This window comes from Choristoneura fumiferana, chromosome 22, assembly GCF_025370935.1.
Source record: "Choristoneura fumiferana chromosome 22, NRCan_CFum_1, whole genome shotgun sequence".
NCBI classification, from domain to species: domain Eukaryota; kingdom Metazoa; phylum Arthropoda; class Insecta; order Lepidoptera; family Tortricidae; genus Choristoneura; species Choristoneura fumiferana.
Genome location: NC_133493.1, coordinates 8,237,377 through 8,256,416, shown reverse-complemented (window position 1 = coordinate 8,256,416; position 19,040 = coordinate 8,237,377). Strand labels below are relative to the sequence as shown.

The following is a 19,040-nucleotide window of genomic DNA, read 5'->3' as shown; positions in this document are numbered from 1 at the left end:
TACCTATTTCAGGATTTGTTATAGAACTAACCTAACCTAACTAGAGGTTTGTCCAAAGTAGGGGTAGCTTATAGCTTCAGAAAAACAATAGTACCATAGTAAAATAGTTGGGAAATAAATAATTATAACTTAGGAAAAACATTTTCAGCGAAAAGTCTACGAACATAGCGGACTTGGTGAAGGCGTTCTTTTTTTTCAAGTAGCCTGTATAGTGTCCCATTGCTGAGCAAAAGCCTCCCCTCTTGACCTCCACAACTCTCGTTCTTACTGTTAATAAATGAATGGTGAATGTTGATGACTTTTCTGGTTTTTTAATACTGTAGTTAGTAAGATATAATTTATGTACGTACCCGCACGTAGTAAATTAAATATTTACCTATTTCATGCTCTATGTTTTCAATGCTGAAGAATAAATGTTAAGCCATTAGTTGAAAGGGTTAAAAAAAACTAAAGTAAGTACGTTATAAAAGTAACACTACTGACCACAATCCGGAACCACGCACGCGCCATTTGGAATTTTTAAGCTCAGCAGGGCTACTACGAAACTCGAGACTCGAAGTTCGTGTCGTGCGGTCCCTCTGACACTTGTCCCACCGCTGACGATGAGCGAGAAGCGAGTAGAGCACTAACAGTAGAGCCGAGTGTAGTTTTGTCGCTCGGCAGTAAGCGAGTGTTCGTGTGCTACGGGCGATTACTCGCTCCACTCGACTCGCTCGTGCGGGGTGGCCGCCAAGCTGACATCGCTGAGCGAGTATCTATAGCTCAGCGAGTTTTATAGCTCTTGTCGCTGCGACAAAAGATGTAAGAGCCAGCGATCAACTATTAATATATGTGTCTCTTTTACTCACACAGGATCTTATATCTTTTGTTCGTTTCTTGAGCGAGAAAATAGTCGATAGCCAATCGTTTCCTCGCTGGCGGTGAGACAAGTGCCTTATGCTATTTAATACGAGAGTCAGAGGAACGGTACGATACGAACTTCGAGTTTCGAGTTTCGTAGTAGCCCTGCAGATCGCTCCCTCGGACAATAACGCAAACGCATCACGTATAACAAATTTGTCTCTTTGCAAGTTTTAGACGGTGTTTCCGTATAAAAAGTGTCGGTAATAAAAGTGGCGTTTGGGGTTCGCGACTTTGAGAGTGAAGTTTGTGAATTCGCGAGACACGTAGCCTGGGGCCGTACTACTTGTTCCTAGTGGCGTTTTTTTTTTTTTTTTTATTCTACTGGATGGCAAACGAGCAAGTGGGTCTCCTGATGGTAAGAGATCACCACCGTCCATAAACATCTGCAATACCACAACCTAGAGGCCTAAGATGGAATACCTCAAGTGCCAGTAATTTCACCGGCTGTCTTCTTCACGGCAGGATTAGCGAGCAAGATGGTGATATCCGGGAGGATGCATTGCAGATTCTATCTGGGCAACGGCAGGGTTATTTTCAGGAGGGTGCATTGCAAAGTCTTCTTGGGCGCCAGTACAGTAGCATTATTTTCAGGAGTGTGCATTGCAGAGTCTACTTGAGCGCTGGCAGGGTTATTTACTGGAGTGTGCATTGCAGAGTCTACTTGGGCACCGGCGGTATTATTTTCAGGTGGGTGCATTGCAGGGTCGTAGGCACCTTGGCACTTTGGCTGCTGTACTGTGGACCGGAAGGACCTACGTGGATCCTCACAAGCACAGCAGGGCTACTACGAAACTCGAAACTCGAAGCTCGTATCGTACCGTCCCTCTCGCTCTCGTATTAGTATAAGTGTCAGAGAGACCGCACGACACGAACTTCGAGTTTCGAGTTTCGTGGTAGCCCTGCAGGATCTGGGACTGTATGTCGTAAGAGCTAGGCCAGACGACATTTAGGCTGACAGAGCACTGCAAAGGGTGTTAAAAGGGCGATTTGTCCCCGAGCGAGTTTCCGTGACTTACAAATGGTAAGGCCCTTGTAAGCGAGTTGTATCAACTTGTGTGTCGCAAGTGACTTTTGAAGAGTTCCCCACTGACAAGTTTAGGAAGCCGTCTGCTTGCTGCCGACGTCTTAGTGATTAAGAGCACCAGTTTAAATAGCTCTTCAAAACAAATTGTTTTGAGTAGACAGGGCTAATTATGTGCGTACTAGGAAACTTGGTTGATTTGACATTTTGTTCGGTTTAAATGAGACTTTATCGAAATAGATTGTTTTAGGGTTCGGAATAATTCCTAACAATCTGTTCGTTTACAATGTTGTATCTATTCATTGATTCATCATCATCATCATCTCAGCCGTAGGACGTCCACTGTTGGATATAGGCCTCCCAAATAGACCTCCAGTTGCTTCGGTTGGAAGCGGCTTGTCCCCAGCGTTAACCAACGGCTTAAACCAGGTCATCCGTCCATATCGTTGGTGGACGTCCTACGCTGCGCTTGCCGATCCGCGGTCTCATCGATTATTGGGTAGAAACTTAACACTTTCACTGAGTTTGGGACTAGGTGCTAATTGTCCCATGATATTTATTTATTTATTTGTATATTATACCTACATCCCCACTTCTAGTCTTGCTATCTACTAATACATTTTTTTTTATATTTACTATCTTAAATATACGCGGGTGAATGAGCGGATATCTGATGACACTTTATGATCATTTTTTTTATACATAAATCAAACCAAAAGAAATTTATTGAATCAAAAATATCGAAAATTACAAAAAAAAAATACACACACACAATAATACGTATATTATGATCATTTACCTGTGGCTTCGCACGCAGTCTAGCAGTTGAATAGAAATTCCTTCTTCATCGTATTCTTCATTTCTGAAGGTTGTGCCGGTCTTGATAAGCCTTTACGGAAACGTTGACGAACTGCTTCCACACCTGTCTGTCCTCGGCCCGTTTCAGAGCTGCAGGAAAAGTGTACCCCGTGATCGCTTTAATTTGATCCGACCATCGGGTTGGTTGGTGACCGTCCTCTGCATGGGCCTTTTTCCCTCTATCTTGCCAAACTAAATCAGTTTCTCGAGGTTGTCTGACTCCCTTCGAGCAATATGGCTAAAATAGCTGAGTACTCGCTCCGGAAATTCCCGTGGGAATTCCGTAATTTCACAAAAATACCCGCGGGAATTCCTAAAACCATTGATTTAATTATCGTTGCGTAAAAAGCAACCGCGCCCAATTTCACGTGTGTTTCTAGCGTTGAAATTTAGAATTTTATCCCGATCCCGTGGAAATATCGGGATAAAAAGTAGCCTGTGTGTTATTCTCGACACCCAGTTATCTACATACAAAATTTATCCAAATCTGTTCAGCCATTATAGCGTGAAGGAGTACCTAACAAACATAGTCCACACACATACCTACCATTTTAACCTCCGACGCAGAAAGAGGGTATAAGTTTGACCGCTGTGTGTCTGTCTAGCTGTCTGTGTGTGACACCGTAGCTCTTAAACGGGTGAACCGATTTGAATGCAGTTTTTTTATAATTGAAAGCAGCTTTTCTAGAGATGGTTCTTAGGCATGTTTTATCAACACAACAAGCGAGCATACTAATATCTGATACGACTCTATCTCTAGGGCCGAATACGAAGGACGTGTCAGATATTTTTGCACGCTCCGCTGTGGCAGATATTAATGCTGACTGTACGTGGCTATGTTTATGCTTTACCTTGACGTTAAAATCTTTGTTTTCGCGTGTCCGAAACTTTAGGGAACTAGGTATGACAAGGGTGCGACAAACGGAAATGGCCAAGGAACCCTAAAAGCAGAATGAAGCGATTGTATCTACAACTAGGACGCATGGGCACACAAAGTTACCTTACCTACCTACTTATTATATTATAGAAGAATAGCTATTATTACCGCGACTCTGTCTTTGAAAAATTCGCTTATTATCCTGCGGGAATTATGCGATTTTCCGGGCTAAAAACTAACCTATGTCCTGCTTTTAGGATCTTAAATTATCTTATACCATATTTCATTTAAATCGGTTCAGCGGAGATAGACAAATACCAACACATAGAGTTACGAATACTTACCTAACTTTGCAAATATGTATAATGGATGGATGACAACGGCTCCTTTCTCCTTTGATCTTACTAATCCCACCTACTAATATTATAAATGCGAAAGTTTGTAAGTTTGTTACTTCATCACGTGTGTGTGTGTGTGTGTGTGTGTGTGTGTGTGTGTGTGTGTGTGTGTGTGTGTGTAAGAGTTTGTTACTCTTTCACTAAAACACCTTGTTAGATTTTTTTTTGGGACATGATTTTTCTGTTGGTGTTAAGTTACCACCGTAACAGCTTCGCCCTGACTGTGGAGGGCGCGCTCGGCGAGCCGGCACAACTGCTTCCAGGTCCTGGCTAGAATGAGATATGGTCTTTTTAAAACTACCTAGTTTCAAAGTCAAAGTCAACTGTTGGGTTGGTTTGACGTAAATTCCTAGAAATGTTTTTCAGAATTTGATTTTTGTAGTTAACAAACGTTTACGTCAATACTTTGACCTATATTCAAAGTATCCCTCGTCAAACTACATTTGAAATTAAAAATCCGACGTAAAATTTTGCGGATAAATTTCAGTCATCTTGTACGTAAGTATAATAATTCACAAGTCGCTTTACACATTAAACAAGTCACCATAATGCTCGACGGAAATCCCAAAACCTTTTATAAATGATCGGAATATATCCAAAACGTTTTCTCAGTTTCCTATGGCGATATATTGAAAAGGTACGCTTCCTTTGGCAAGGGGTTCAACATCAACCTCGATTGCAATGGATACGGTTATGTGCATTATTGATTTCGCTTCTATCATCTGTTATCCGGATAAGTATAATTTTGGAATGTCCAAGGGCTGAATGAATAGAGGCTGACTGAACCAATGAGCTACCTACATCATCAGCCATTAAGAAAGAAGAGCAAAGAAAAAGCCATTTATTTTTAACAGCAATAACACATACGACAGGCTAAAAATAGGTACAACAAACATAAACATACATAGCGGCTCATAAAAAGGTCCCGGCTCAGCATGTCGCTGGTTGAAAACCAGCACTGGACTTCCTTCGGGATATTATATATGTGAAATAGGGTGCGATGGCTAAAAACATTTACCTACTTATTTTTAGTGCCGCATAAATAAGACCACATGATGCCCTAAGCAATCTCATTAACAGACTTCAAAAAAGGAGGAGGTTCTATGTTCCAATGTTTGTATTTTTTTTAGCATTAAGATAAGCATTTACATTCAGAAAGTATCATTTGGTAAACTGGACCTGATGAACTGCTGGCTCGTGCTGAGTCACCCACTTCGAGCTAGTAGGTACCTAGAAAAATATTTTAAATTTTTGTAGTCGGTTCCATTTTTTGTAAAATTTTTTTTGGAGTCTGTTTTACATTTCCATATATCAAGTTTCAAGTCGAAGCCATTAACCGTTGAGGAGTCCGTTCTGCGGAGACGATTCTGGGCGGGCCACCAGAATTTCACTATCAGATAATGTATTGTCACAGAACGTAAAATTCCTCGTCAATCTGACTGCTGAGAGTAGGTTCAATTTGACGTTTAAGCTTTGTATACTTACTTATATTTTATGTTTATACAGTACAATACAATACAATACACACAGATAACGGGATCGGTGAAAGTAAATAACAGGTTGTAAAAAACAATATCAAAAAATCATGAAAATATTTTTCTACCAGTCTGAAGTCGATGCCCTCAGCACGAGCCAGCAGGAGTGGACCTATAGTCGTGTACCTCACCTACTTACATACATACTATAATATATTGGGCTTCAATCACTCCTGCTGGCTCTGGACTGGTAGAAAATTATATTCATGGTTTTTGTAGTCGGTTAAATTAAATTTTTTGCTATCTTTTTTTTTCACCTTTTTTTTGTGTAAACAAATAATCTAAGGTACAATAGTTTAATGTCAATTGCTCGTGACCTTTTAAGAAAGACTGCTTTTCCGATGCAGAGACGTTCATTATTGAGGAGTCCTGTACCCTTAGTGTAAGTTTTCGGTTACAAAATACGTCTCGATCGCGTTCGCGTTAAAATCTCAATTTGTATGGAAACACGAACATCGCAAACTTTCCGCTAGAGGCGCTGTTCGTATTACCATACAAATTGAGATTTTAACGCGAACGCGATCGAGACGTATTTTGTAAACGAAAATTACACTAAGGGGTGCGTCACCTTTCGTTCTCTTTCACCATAATGCATTACGATGAGTATAAATTGTTTAGCGTGAAGTACTTGTTATTGAGTAGTAGTAGCTCCATTGGTCAAGTGGTCTTCATCTTCAGTTTCACTTCACCAAATGATGATTTTCATGAGCAAATGCATGAGTTACTACTAAATATATCATAGGTGTCAATACAATATTTGAAGAGTTCCCTCGATTTCCTTAGGATCCAATCAATCAGATCCTAATTTGGTGCTTATTGCACCTAATTAAAGGCATTCCTAGGCCCAATTGCATAACAAATTACAAGCAAATAGTATTAGTGAATTTCAATTCGCCTGTCAAAAACAATTTCAATCAAATCGGTTCATACATGACGGAGTTCTGAGGTAACAAACATTAAAAAAATACAACCGAATTGATAATCTCCTCCTTTGAAGTCGGTTAATAATAACTAACATTCTTTACGGTTTTGTTTATTTATGGTGTTCCCGAAGACGCGATGGTCAAAACTAAACAATTGCTTAATTTGTTTATAGGCTAATCCGAAAGTGCATAATAATAGTAAGTAATAATATATAGCATACAGTGATAATATTCCTGAGTTTTTTCTGTCGCATCTTACAAAGGAATTGGAATAACGAGTATATTGAACTACTTTCAATTATAAAAGGAACGAGTAGCTTCCCACGCGTCCTTGCAAAGTTAAAGTTATAGTTTGATTAATATGTCCCCAATTTCATATCCATTTCTTCTTACCACCTTGACTTTATTGTCACCTCCCGCAAGGTTTTCACTGACCACATTGGCTTCACGTTAGACGCCTTGTCCTATTTTTCCGACATCTATTCAATGGCATAGAATTTACCATGACAATGGATCAGGGACGTCTCGGAACACGCTGCCTTTTTCTAAAATACCCTCGGGCGATGACGTGAAAATGACAATTTTATGAGCATGCCAGCATTTTCAATCTAATATTCTTAGACGCGGCTATTTGTGATTATGTGTGGTAATATTTAAAATGGCTCCGCTTTACTTGCTTGAACACAACGTGGATTATACTTGGTTTGGATAATTATTTAACTAAATGTAAACAAAACAACGTCAATTGGTGTCTTATATATTGAAATTCCCCCATTATACTATATAAACATTTAGGTACATTTCTGTATTGAAATACACTAGTCTATTTTGTATCAACGGCGGATCCACCGTTGTGGGCACGATGGGCATGCCCACAACCCTAATAGACTTATGATGACACACTTTCACGGTTTATCGAGATGCTTGGATGGCCAATGTCTTGATGCGCGGAAAAAGGGAAATAATCAAATTCAAAAGTCGTTCATGCTGAGTCATGATTGTTCATGGGTGAGTTCACGCTCCGACTCGCACTTGACCGATTTTCGGGTGGCTGTGACCACAACCTTTTTTGAAGTCTGGATCCGCGCCTGGTTTGTATTACAATGATAGATAAATAAAATGTTTAAAATCTTTGAATGTACCGAATCTGGCAGCTGAAGTTTGTTTACATTTATAAATACCTATCCAAACCAAGTATAGATGATTACTAAATTGAGAAAATATTACTTTCGCGATTCTCGCTCATAATGAACAATCGAGTTTTATGGATTTGTGTCATGGAATTACTGGTCAGTGGTGACAAATACTAAATATATAGCTTTAGGAAAGGTTGCGTTTCTTCATGTGTTTACTACTTAGTGTCCCAATAATGATAAAGAGTTGATGATTTCGAGCACTAGTGTAGAGATAGTGCAAATTGCAATGGTGCGCTTGACTGTAATTAATTGGCAACTTAATTTTGATGTGTGGATACTAGTTAATTAAGCCAATAAGCCGCTCTATTTGTATTGTAGCATCCTTGTTGCATCTAGTCCGTTATTGATTCCTACTAACATTATAAATGCAAAAGTTTGTCTGTGTGTGTGTGTGTGTGTGTGTTTGTTACTCCTTCAAAAATGGGTGGATAGCTTTTTGAAATTTGTTACGTAGATAGCTGGACACCTATAAAATAATAGGATAAGTATACGAGAGTAAAATTTAGACATGAAGGAAGGAATAGAGACGTGATGTTTGGCACGCGTGTTTATATACAGACAATGATGTGATTTTTGGTATTGTATTTAATTTTATTGGTGTGGTTAAATAAGTAAGTATTGAATATTAATTTGATATCACAGTCAGGGTTTTCTAAAGGAAGAAGAAATAAATGATCGGATGATAAATTCTGCCAAAAACAAGAGGTTCAAAGTGTAGTTTCTTGAATGGTCACATAATGAAAATATCATTTTTTTGCCCTTTTAATAAATATAATTGTTCCTAACAAAGTAAAATAACATGAAGATAGAAATATGTTACATAATGTTAGGTATTAAATCCGGAAAGAACAATTATAAACCATTTACCTAACGCAAACCAGCCGTGAGAAGGTGCGAATTTTTTGCGATATACATACCTACAGTTCTGCTCAATAAACATTGCATATTATGTAGGTTGCCAAATTTAAATTGTTTGAGACTGTATCTATTGCTTAAAGGTTTCTGTTTTTAGGGTTCCGTAGCCAAATTGCAAAAAACGGAACCCTTATGGATTCGTCATGTCTGTCTGTCAGTCTCTCCGTATGTCACAGCCACTTTTTCGCGAAACTATAAGAACTATACTGTTGAAACTTGGTAAGTAGATTGTATTCTGTGAACCGCATTAAGATTTTCACACAAAAATAGAAAAAAAAATTAAAAAAAATTGGGGGTTCCCCATACTTAGAACTGAAACTCAAACATTTTTTTCATCAAACCCATACGTGTGTGGTATCTATTGATAGGTCTTCAAAAATGATATTGAGGTTTCTAATATATATTTTTTCTAGTTTGCGCGAGCGACACTTCCAAAGTGGTAAAATGTGTCCCCCCTGTAACTTCTAAAATAAGAGAAAGATAAAACTAAAAAAAATATATTCAGTACATTACCATACAAACTTTCACCGAAAATTGATTTTAACGAGATCTAGTAAGTTGTCTTTTTAATACGTCATAAATCGTAAACCACAATTTACCTCTCATTCAATCAACTATATATACTATAACTATATATTTATTTATATATAAATGTGTACGGAACCCTCGGTGCGCTCGACTCGCACTTGCCCGCGTCTAACAATCAATCTTAGGCTCTTGTTTTTATGCCAATCAGATAATATTTCATCTATGCAGCAATCACTCATACAAAGAAAATTAACAATCAATTTAGAATCTACGCACATTGCACCAAGTCCTCATAATTACAGAGTTTGTAAGTATTGTCCCATAAAAGGGTGTCAGGACAGTTAAAGAGTTTCGGCTCAAGAGTCCCATCGGTTCCACGTATACACATGAAGAATGACGAACAGTCGTCAGGGTTTGATGTGAGTCCCTCTTGAGTGCAGACGGAGGATGACGGCGTAGATGAGTGTGAAGATTCTGCAAAAAAACGAGGATAGCATAGATTAATTAAATAATTTGCATTGCCATTCCAGCTTGCATCCAGGGGTCTTAAGTTTTTGGATCTGTAAGGAAAATATCGAAAGCAATTACGGAGTGGTGGCCAAGACTGGGTCGAAGAACTGTGGGCAGACCCGTTGGTCGGATGACATCTGACAGTCGGTTGGTAAACTGTGGATGAGACTAGCACAGGACCGGGCAAAGTGGCGTGAAAATGAAGAGTCCTTTTACCCAGCAGTGGGTCGATGTAGGCTGATTTGATTGATTGAAGAAAAATAATGCAAGTTACATTACATTGTGAGGAGGTTAAGTGAACGAATTTGAAATAATCAATCGAGCGGCGAAATGTACCTAATGCAAATTGCACGATTTTTCTTGCAGCTCTATACCTATACTGCGCTTTGGAAAAAAGTGTGTGTAAAAAAAAGGATTCAAATTCTGTATCTTTTTCTTTCGATAATCCTGGCTTGAATCTACTTGTACTAAGGTGTTGGAACAAAGTCTTGGTTCTTCGCAAAAATAAACGCTTTGGCAATAACGAGTCACGCAAAGAAATAACTATTAAGAAACAAATTAGTTTTCGTGATTTCCATAAAAAAATATGATCAAAGTTTTGTTTGTGGCCCAGGTATCATTAAATAACTTATTTAGTAGTTGGTAATTATTTTTTTATGGTATTATCAGATATTATCAACATTTTCTCAGGTCGTAAATATTTTTGATACATTTCTAATAAAGATTAGGTATAAGCATTATTATTATTTGATTAGGTACCTATGCTACTATTTTAATCGAACTGGAAATTGTAATTTAAAACAAACCTGTAGTTGTGGTTGTAGTAGTTGATGTTACAGGTACTGTTACTCCAATGGTAGAAGTACTAGAAATTGTAGTAAAAGCTGTAGTACTAGCAGCAGTGGTGCTAGCAGACGGAGATTCAGTAGCAGCAGATCCGTCTAAAGCGCTATTAATAGCTTTTAGTAAAGCAAATTTTTCTCCACAGATTCCATGGAAATCATCAGTTTCTATACTCCAGACCATGGCACCAGCAATGCCGAGATTCATAGCATATTCGACCTTCTGAGTTAAGGAATTAGGGTCATCATAGGATACCCAGTTTCTTCCCTGGACTGCATATGGGACTTTAGCTAGAGAGTCGTAGCGGACATCCCAAGTTTCTGTTTGAAGTCGCTTACAGAACTGAAATGAAAATGAATTTGTAAGATAACTAGCGGTAGAGTTACTGGTATCGCTCTACGTGATGAAATTTGGATATGCATGGTGAGATAATGTAGTTGCTAGTTGCATCACTGGATCACAACTGCAGTTAGGTTTCTTTTACACCAGAAACGTGCAGAGCATCTCTATTTACCAATACTTCTAAGGATCATTTATTTCTGTAGTATATTAGTTTAGTTCGAAATTGGTAGAATGGAAATGAATAACTAGCTTTACATTCGCAGACCTTGCAAGTTTATGATGTTGAAGCCCTTAAAGTTCTATGTAAGAAATATAAACATAATATGGTACACAATTCCTGAGGCCTTTTATCTACCATCCTCGGAATTATAATCGTTTTTGTCGCTTCTTTCTGTCACACGGTAAAGCATGAGTGTAGAAAGAAACGGTAAATGTGATCGCAGGTGCATTAGATAATTCGGTCTCTGGTCGTAATTGAGTGAATGCCCTTGTTTCAAAATCAAATGTATGATTCAGCAGTCGAATGTAAGTCCCAGCTACTCGAACAAGATCCTTGCACTTGATATCACCTCCATCAACATCGATATTAAAAAGTATGACTCTTAGCGTAGTTTCCTCTAGTCCGTTCTTCTTCCGCGCAAATTATTTCACCATTTATTGAATTAGGCGTTACTTAGCGGAGGTCCATATATTTCATTGACTCAACATTTATTTTCTTCTTCTTTTGCTGTATCATCAGCCTGCTCATAGTTTATTTTCTTCTATCTTTATTACTTCTACTGTTATTTCTGGTAGTAAAGCCCAAAACAAATACTGACCTCATTGTAGCCAATTAAGCCGTTGGTAACAGTAAACTGGCCAGCAATGCCAGCGCCACTGGCTGGAGCCCTGACTCCGTTCACGTTAGCATTAGTTAAAGTAAACGTCCTGCCGTAGAGTGGCAGACCCAGCACCAGTTTCGAAGGGGGACATCCTGAAAAATGAATATTTTGAACCTTAAATCAGTAACTTATATTCTTACCCTCTCTCTCAAAAACTCTGTAGAGCTTTTTGGATTCTTTTTGGCATTATTTTGTGGAGATCTTTATGAATCAACCTATAATTTTTTGAAAAATAATAATTTGAAAAACGTTGGTTTAGTTCAACGAATCCACTACTAACCTTGACTGAGCCAATAGTCCAAAGTAACATCGACGGAGTACACGTCATCTTTAGATAAGTTTTCATCTCCCTCCCCTTTATGTAGGGGGGCATTGTGGCCAGTCACAGCGTCCCAGGCACCATACATATCGTACGCCATGATGCTTACTATATCCACGTATCTAAAAAGGCAGAAATTCCACTAATATTATAAGCGTGAAAGTTTCTAAGTCTGTGTTTTTCCGTTTGATACCTCTTCACGTCTAAACCGCTGAATCGATTTAGATGAAATTCAGTGTACAGATAGTTTGAGTCCTGGGGAAGAACATAGAATAGCTTTTATCTCGGAAAATTACTACATAGTTCCAGCGGGATAGCAATAAACGAATTCTACGCGGACGGAGTCGCAGGCAACAGCTATATAGTTTTCACTACAGATTGTGAGACTCTATTTGAGTTAGCTCCGAATTTAAGTCATTTATTACATAATAAATTACATAGCATAGGTACGAAAAGTACAGTTTTCTCATCTTAACCCGTTGTCATGTTTTAATACCCATGTCGCCCAAGAGAGCTTTCACTGAAATGTTATTAACCTTGTTCGGTACATGTTCCGTTTGGTACAGATAAAACAAACTCAGATACACTAAAAGTCAATACGGTATTTTAGAACTCCTAAATTTGTCATATCCATATATTTTTTTTTTTTAGTTTTTTTTTATTGTACCTAATCTACCTTTTATACTATTCACAGGCTGATTCGGGAAACGTAAGCGGGACCAAAGCTGCTGGATGGAAATATTATAAAATGTAAAATTTGAGTATTTCAATATTATGTCAAACTTATCATGGAATGGAAGTTTCATTGTTTGATTTAAGAGCTAAATGCACTAAATTCGAGTTAAAAACTATAATTTTTACAAACTTTTATTAAGCTTGCCCTCGACTCGACTTGAAATTTGGTACGGAAATGTAGTTTGGTTGACAGTGCAAGTACAGTCAGCAAAAAAGCTTGTATCAAAAATGAAATTTTAACGAAACCTTATTTATTCATAAAAATAAACTAACATTAATAAATTAAAGTTTAATTGCTTGCTTTAAGAGCTAAATATGCACTGAATTTGACTACAAATGATGCGTTAAAAACTACAGTTTTCGTTTGCAACTTAGCAGTCACCTTATAATATGTTAATAACTTAAAGAGTACTGTGTAGTCTGTTTCCCAACTTAACTGTGCTTACATAGCTCATATTTTTTTAAGCAGCAAGAAAAGGGATAATCCCAAGTTTGTTGTATCTCGATCAAGAAGGTCTCGCAGCGTCGGAAGCTTTTTACAAGCTCGTGTAGAATATAATTTTCAGAAAACCTTCAATCTGTGTTAAAAATGTACGAGTATCTAACGATTAGGTTCCGTGATTTATTAAGTAAACAGAAAGAGACGTTCTGTGATTACTCATTATAATATGGTGGTTATAATATAATAATACGTGGAAATGCCGCGAGCGTTATGGGCACCTTTGTGGCGGGAATGGCGAGGGGCGAGTTATTTGACTAGGTTATAGTTTTCTATTGTTATTATTATTATCTGTCATAATCATATAATAATTATAAAGAAAGAAATAAAGTTTTATTTGGTTCCATCAGTACCACCACCGTACAGTAATAAGACTAAGGGGCTGTTTCACCATCCATTGATTAGCGTTAACCGACGGTTAAATGTGATGCCGTCTCCGTCTATTCGAACAAAACAAATAGAGACGGCACCACACCTAACCGCCAGTTAACACTAATCAATGGATGGTGAAACAGCCCCTAAAACTAACAATAAAAGCTAAATTGTTTGGTGGTGGTGGTGGATGGTGGTATTGGTGATATGTTATGAATATGAATATTATAGAAATGAATATTATTCACAACTAATGTTTGTCAGTGACAGTCAGAACTATTTTGGAACTAAGATACAAATATAGTGAATACTCGTATAACGTTGTTCTCAAACAGATAGGCCGATTTCTGCGGATTTTTACTCAACTGCCTGAAGGAGTTTTACGTTTTGCAAAAATTAAAAATTTAAAAAACCTCCGACACAAAAAAACGCGGCAAAAATAAAAAAGCGTCCGAAAAAAAAACGCCGCCAAAAAACAACAACTAAAAAGTAAAAAATAATTATGCACTACCTAGCTGTTGCCCGCAACTTCATCTGCGAAGAATTCGTTTATCCCTATCCCGCGGGAACTATGCTGATTTCCCGCAAAATTAGCCTAAGTTAATTTAGTATAAGTACCTAGTAATATTTTTTTTATCTAAGCGTCGTCGGTGTCGGGAGACCTACTACATACCGTTGTATGTAGAATCAAATACTGATCAAAAGGAATCAAACACATTTTTCTTTTTTTTTTGCTATTATTATACATATCTGCTATTATTTTTTCAAGAGTGTAATATCCTGGCTGCAGCATCAGCTCGTCTTGTTGCCAACTGATGTGGGAATGACATATGCCTAGTGTGCTGGATGGCATCAGCTCACACATTGCATTGTATGTAGAATGAAATACTGATCGAAACGAATCCAAACACGAGTTGGCACGATTGGTTTTATCAAGAGTGTACCTACTAGTGTTCTGGATATCCTGGCTGCAGCATCAGGCCGAGAATACCATAATCTTGCATAGTTATATAGCATACATGGGTGTTTCAAATTTTAGGTCCCAAATATGTTTGAAAGTAAAAAAATACCCATCCATTATGCGTCTAAGATTCCTACCGCAGCGAACAAAAGAGCTGATGATCTTGAAACGGCTGAACCGATTTTGATAAAACATGTCTAAGAACCATCGCTAGAAAACCTGATTTCAAATAAAAAACAGCGCATTCAAATCGGTCCACCCGTTTAAGAGCTACGGTGCCACAGATAGACACACAAACACACAGACATAGCGGTCAAACTTATAACACCCCTCTTTTTGCGTCATGGGTTAAAAATACAAAACGGACCCACAAAAAAATTACAATTATTACAACTACTTAAGGATTTTTGGATGTCGTCTTCGTTCGGTTATCTCGGAAACGTTCATATTTGTAATGCTATTGCTATAATAGGCACCTCATCATCAGTACCCATCAAGACAGCATAGAAGAAGGTCGCATCGCACCGAGACATTAATAATCGAAATAGAGTAATTAACCCTAAGGTATCTTGGTAATTGATAATTTCATAGATTTTTATTATGTTCTCCGTGGTTAAATTTTTTTATACCACCAACTGAACTTACCCAACTACAGGCTGAAACATTATGAATAAATTCAGTAATAGGTACTTCGTATGATAATTGCACTTACTGCGACATAGTAGCTATATCATAAGACCGCGAGGCGCTCTGCTTCACGGCTGCTACAGCAACAGTTATCATCAAGCCATTCTTGTCGAATTCTTCCCTCAATTCCTTAAGCAGCACTGAAAAGTTATTGACATCAGCAGACCCATGGGTACTGTCTCTCTGACTGGGGTACTCCCAGTCAACGTCGAGACCGTCGAAGCCGTGTGTCAGGAGCATCTGTTTCGCGCTAGTGATGAAGTTCTTGCGTAAGGTTGGTGAGGCTGCCATCTGAGAAAGAAATAAACGAACTATAAAAAATTGCTTTGTTCACCCGCGACTATACGATAACTACGTTTTTTTATTACAAGCGGAAGGCTATCGAGCAATCAGGTCATCTGATGGGAAATTATCATTACCGCCCATGAGTACCAGCTACAAAAGGAGGAGGAAGAAGGAGTCATTGGTCCGTTGCCCTTATATGTCTATGCAACTAATGTGTGTTCATGCAGCTCTTTCGCCTCCACGCTGTAAATACACACACATATAATCGACTATCACCACCACCACACTACGCTGACGCGTTTTAAACTCAACCAGAGTTCATCATTAGAGCAATACAACCGTTCACCGTGCTAACAGATGTGACGCGATACTAACTGAACTTTATGCAAGAAATGTGTATTCATGCTGTTCCTTCACCTTCACACTGTAACAACACACACAATCACACAAACATCTATCACCACCACTCACTTCGAACTCAACCAGAGCTCATTTTCAGAGTAACGCAACCGTTCACCAGTGTCGTGTGGTGGTGGTGATAGATGGGTTTGTGTGATATGTGTGTGTTCTTACAGTGTGTGGAGGTAGAGGAACTGCATGAACACGAATTTCTTGCATGAACTTAGCTATCATAAGGTCGCGGGTGAGCAAAGTATTTGTTTCAGTTCATTGATATAGACCTCCGCAAAGTAACGCCTGATTCAATAAGTTATATATTTGACCTGTCAGAAAATCCTCCCTGAAACTCTCCACCAAGCTATGGGGAAAGCCTCAAGACAGTGCATTCGTATTCTTCGGAATTCAACAACGTTTCACTCACCGTGGAATACTTCGCCGAGCCTTCATTCCATCCTCCGACGGCAAGAATAGTTTTCAAATTAGCATTCTTCTCTTTCAGAGCATTAAATGCTCCAAAATTATCTGCAAAGTAATATAATACGTAGAAATAACCATCAAAAGTATTAAGATGCAGTAAAAATAGATGGTTTCACACAATCAGTAATTTTTTGGAATAAAAATCCTCGTACGTCCCTTTGAGACTATCAACACATAATAGTACATCAATTATATAAATGCTATCAATTATAATAAAAACTATTATTATTTGAACAAGCATGTATTACCAAGTATTAAATATAAAAAAGAATAATTTTACACACATTAATAAAAGGCGGGATTTCGGGAAATTTGAGAAAAAAACATTTAAAAAAAATCATATATCCAAAACCGTGACCCTTAGGACCGAAGGTGCAAAGGTGAAAAGATAGCAAATAACCCCAAAATTATCCCAAAATACTTGACGGCCCATGTGCCGAATATCCTGTATTTAGCAAGTAATTACAAGATAATTACTTGAGACAATGGAAGTGGACATAGGTTCAAAAATCTGCCCAATGAAGTTTTCTAGACAGATGAAATATCACTAGATTAAGATTGTTTTTTTGGATCTTTTTGTATTTTTTATTTCAATTCCAAATTTTTTGTTACTTACCTTATTTACTTTAAAACCTATATCGAAAATACAAGCTGAAATATAGATGCATAGAAAAACCAGAAAAATAAAACCTAGCACGCTAGCACGTGGCACGGAATGCCGAGGACCTGGGTTCGATTCCTAGCGCTGGTCTTATTTTTCTGGTTTTTCTATGCATCTATATTTCAGTTTGTATTTTCGATATCACTAGATGCCATTACTATCGTGAGGTCAGTTTGACGTTACAATAATGCTTGTGATTGGCTCATTTAATCATTCAACCAGAGCATTCGAAGATGGCGGATGTAGACATTATCTAATTATGCTATTTCTGTTTCTTTGGCTAGTTGAAGTATAATTTTGATAGTGCTTTATGCGGCGATTAACCTTAACAGTGAACAGTGATCCCAAAATCCTATATTGCTCTCGTGTCTAACATTTTTTAATGCGCAAGTGGTCTCCACGTGGTTTATGGAATTTTACTATCAAGTTGCAAAAACTACAATCACCGTACAACGTGCCTCTCAAAGGTAGTTTAACTCGACACTGGCGAAATTGTCCTATTAATAAGGACAGAAAAGCCATATTTTAAAAGAGAAGAAGAAGAAGAATCATTCAACCAATCACAAACGCGACACAAACGTCCAAGTTTTCAAACGGACCTCGCGATATTAAAGTCAACTAGTGACGTGTACACAGGTGTAGTGATCACTATTCACTTTGACTTTGATTAAGTATCAGTGGGTATGACATATACAGGGTGGCTCATTTAGATCGGTCAGTATGGGAAAGTCTGAAACTATAAGACATACGAAGAAGTGTTCTTAGGACCCATGCCATCGATTTTAATAACAAGAAAAACTGCATTCATACATTTAAAAACACTTGACCTCAACTCCGGGTCGAACCCGAACGTTTTGAAAAATGAAACTTACATTATTAAGGAATATGAAAACAATGCATTTTACTCATTCTAGCTAGATATCGTGTTTCATAGTAACATTTATTGCTTATGACCTAGACTATCAATATCCAAATAGTAATTTAAGTTTTTTTTTTCAAAACGAACTGGTTTGATTCTCGTACTGAGAAAAAGTTTTTTTTTAAATGTTTGAATTTTCTTGTTACTAAAATCGATGACATGGTTCCTAAGAACAGATCTTCGTATGTCTTATAGTTTCAGACTTTTCCATACTGACCGATCTTAATGAGCCACCCTGTACCTATACATCATACCCACACTGATACTTAATCAAAGTCAAAGTGAATAGTGATCACTACACCTTCATCGTCTCACACGTCCATAGCGAAACCGACATCCGAAATTACGCTCGCCACCATAAATTAACAAACAATCAATTATAATTGCTATATCTTACCTCTTCCCCAATTATCTGGAAGATCAAGATACGGGTCTAAAGATATCACGTATCCGTCATTATCAATTCCTACGAAGGTGTATACGACATGGGTGCAGAGTGACGTGTCGATGTTAGATACGTCAAATTTGCCGTTGCCAGACCTGTAGGTGGCCCAGGTGCCGTAGTAACAGACCACGATTTCTGGAATAGATGTACGTTTGAGTAGGCTGTGTGTTAAAAAAATCATAATTAGTCTATCTCAGGAACTCAGAAATATTCAAAAAAGTATTTTTTTTGTCAATCAACCATAAAAAAATATTTTTTGAACTGAGCTCATCCACTCATGGATTAGTTTGGTTAACCACTCTATTTATGAGAACAAAAGTAGATAATAGGATTGTATAAATATATATATATTTTCAATTTATTTAAATAAAAAATGCAAATGGATTGTACCTTAAATTAAATGTTCGCCAAACTGTGAGACAGTTTGTTGGCGTTGCGCTCAATCAAATCTTAAACTACGACAAGTTTACTTATTGCTTTTGTAAATGCGGGTAAGAAAGTGGTTGAGCTCAGTTAAAAACAAACAATTATAAACCTTTTTTTTAATAGCT

General features: G+C 37.8%; 1 protein-coding gene across 1 annotated transcript; it reads right to left on the bottom strand.

The window, feature by feature from the left end:
- Positions 1-4,503: 4,503 nt before the first annotated feature.
- On the bottom strand, positions 4,504-18,736 carry LOC141440251 (chitinase-3-like protein 1). Its single transcript, XM_074104709.1, has 7 exons — positions 18,442-18,736; positions 16,409-16,509; positions 15,329-15,594; positions 12,011-12,171; positions 11,668-11,822; positions 10,471-10,849; positions 4,504-9,628 (listed from the first exon to the last, which is right to left on the bottom strand). Exons 1-7 carry the CDS (start codon positions 18,668-18,670, stop codon positions 9,423-9,425), a joined length of 1,497 nt encoding a protein of 498 aa, XP_073960810.1. The 5' UTR covers positions 18,671-18,736; the 3' UTR covers positions 4,504-9,422.
- Between the last annotated feature and the right edge of the window lie 304 nt (positions 18,737-19,040).

Coding starts and splice junctions, on each gene's coding strand:
- LOC141440251 (XM_074104709.1), bottom strand. CDS start 18,670: ATGATTTTTTTAACACACAGCCTACTCAAACGTACATCTATTCCAGAA. Junction 15,595..16,408: donor GCTCGGCGAAGTATTCCACG/GTGAGTGAAACG, acceptor TTTCTTTCTCAG/ATGGCAGCCTCACCAACCTT. Junction 12,172..15,328: donor GATATAGCTACTATGTCGCA/GTAAGTGCAATT, acceptor CTGCCTTTTTAG/ATACGTGGATATAGTAAGCA.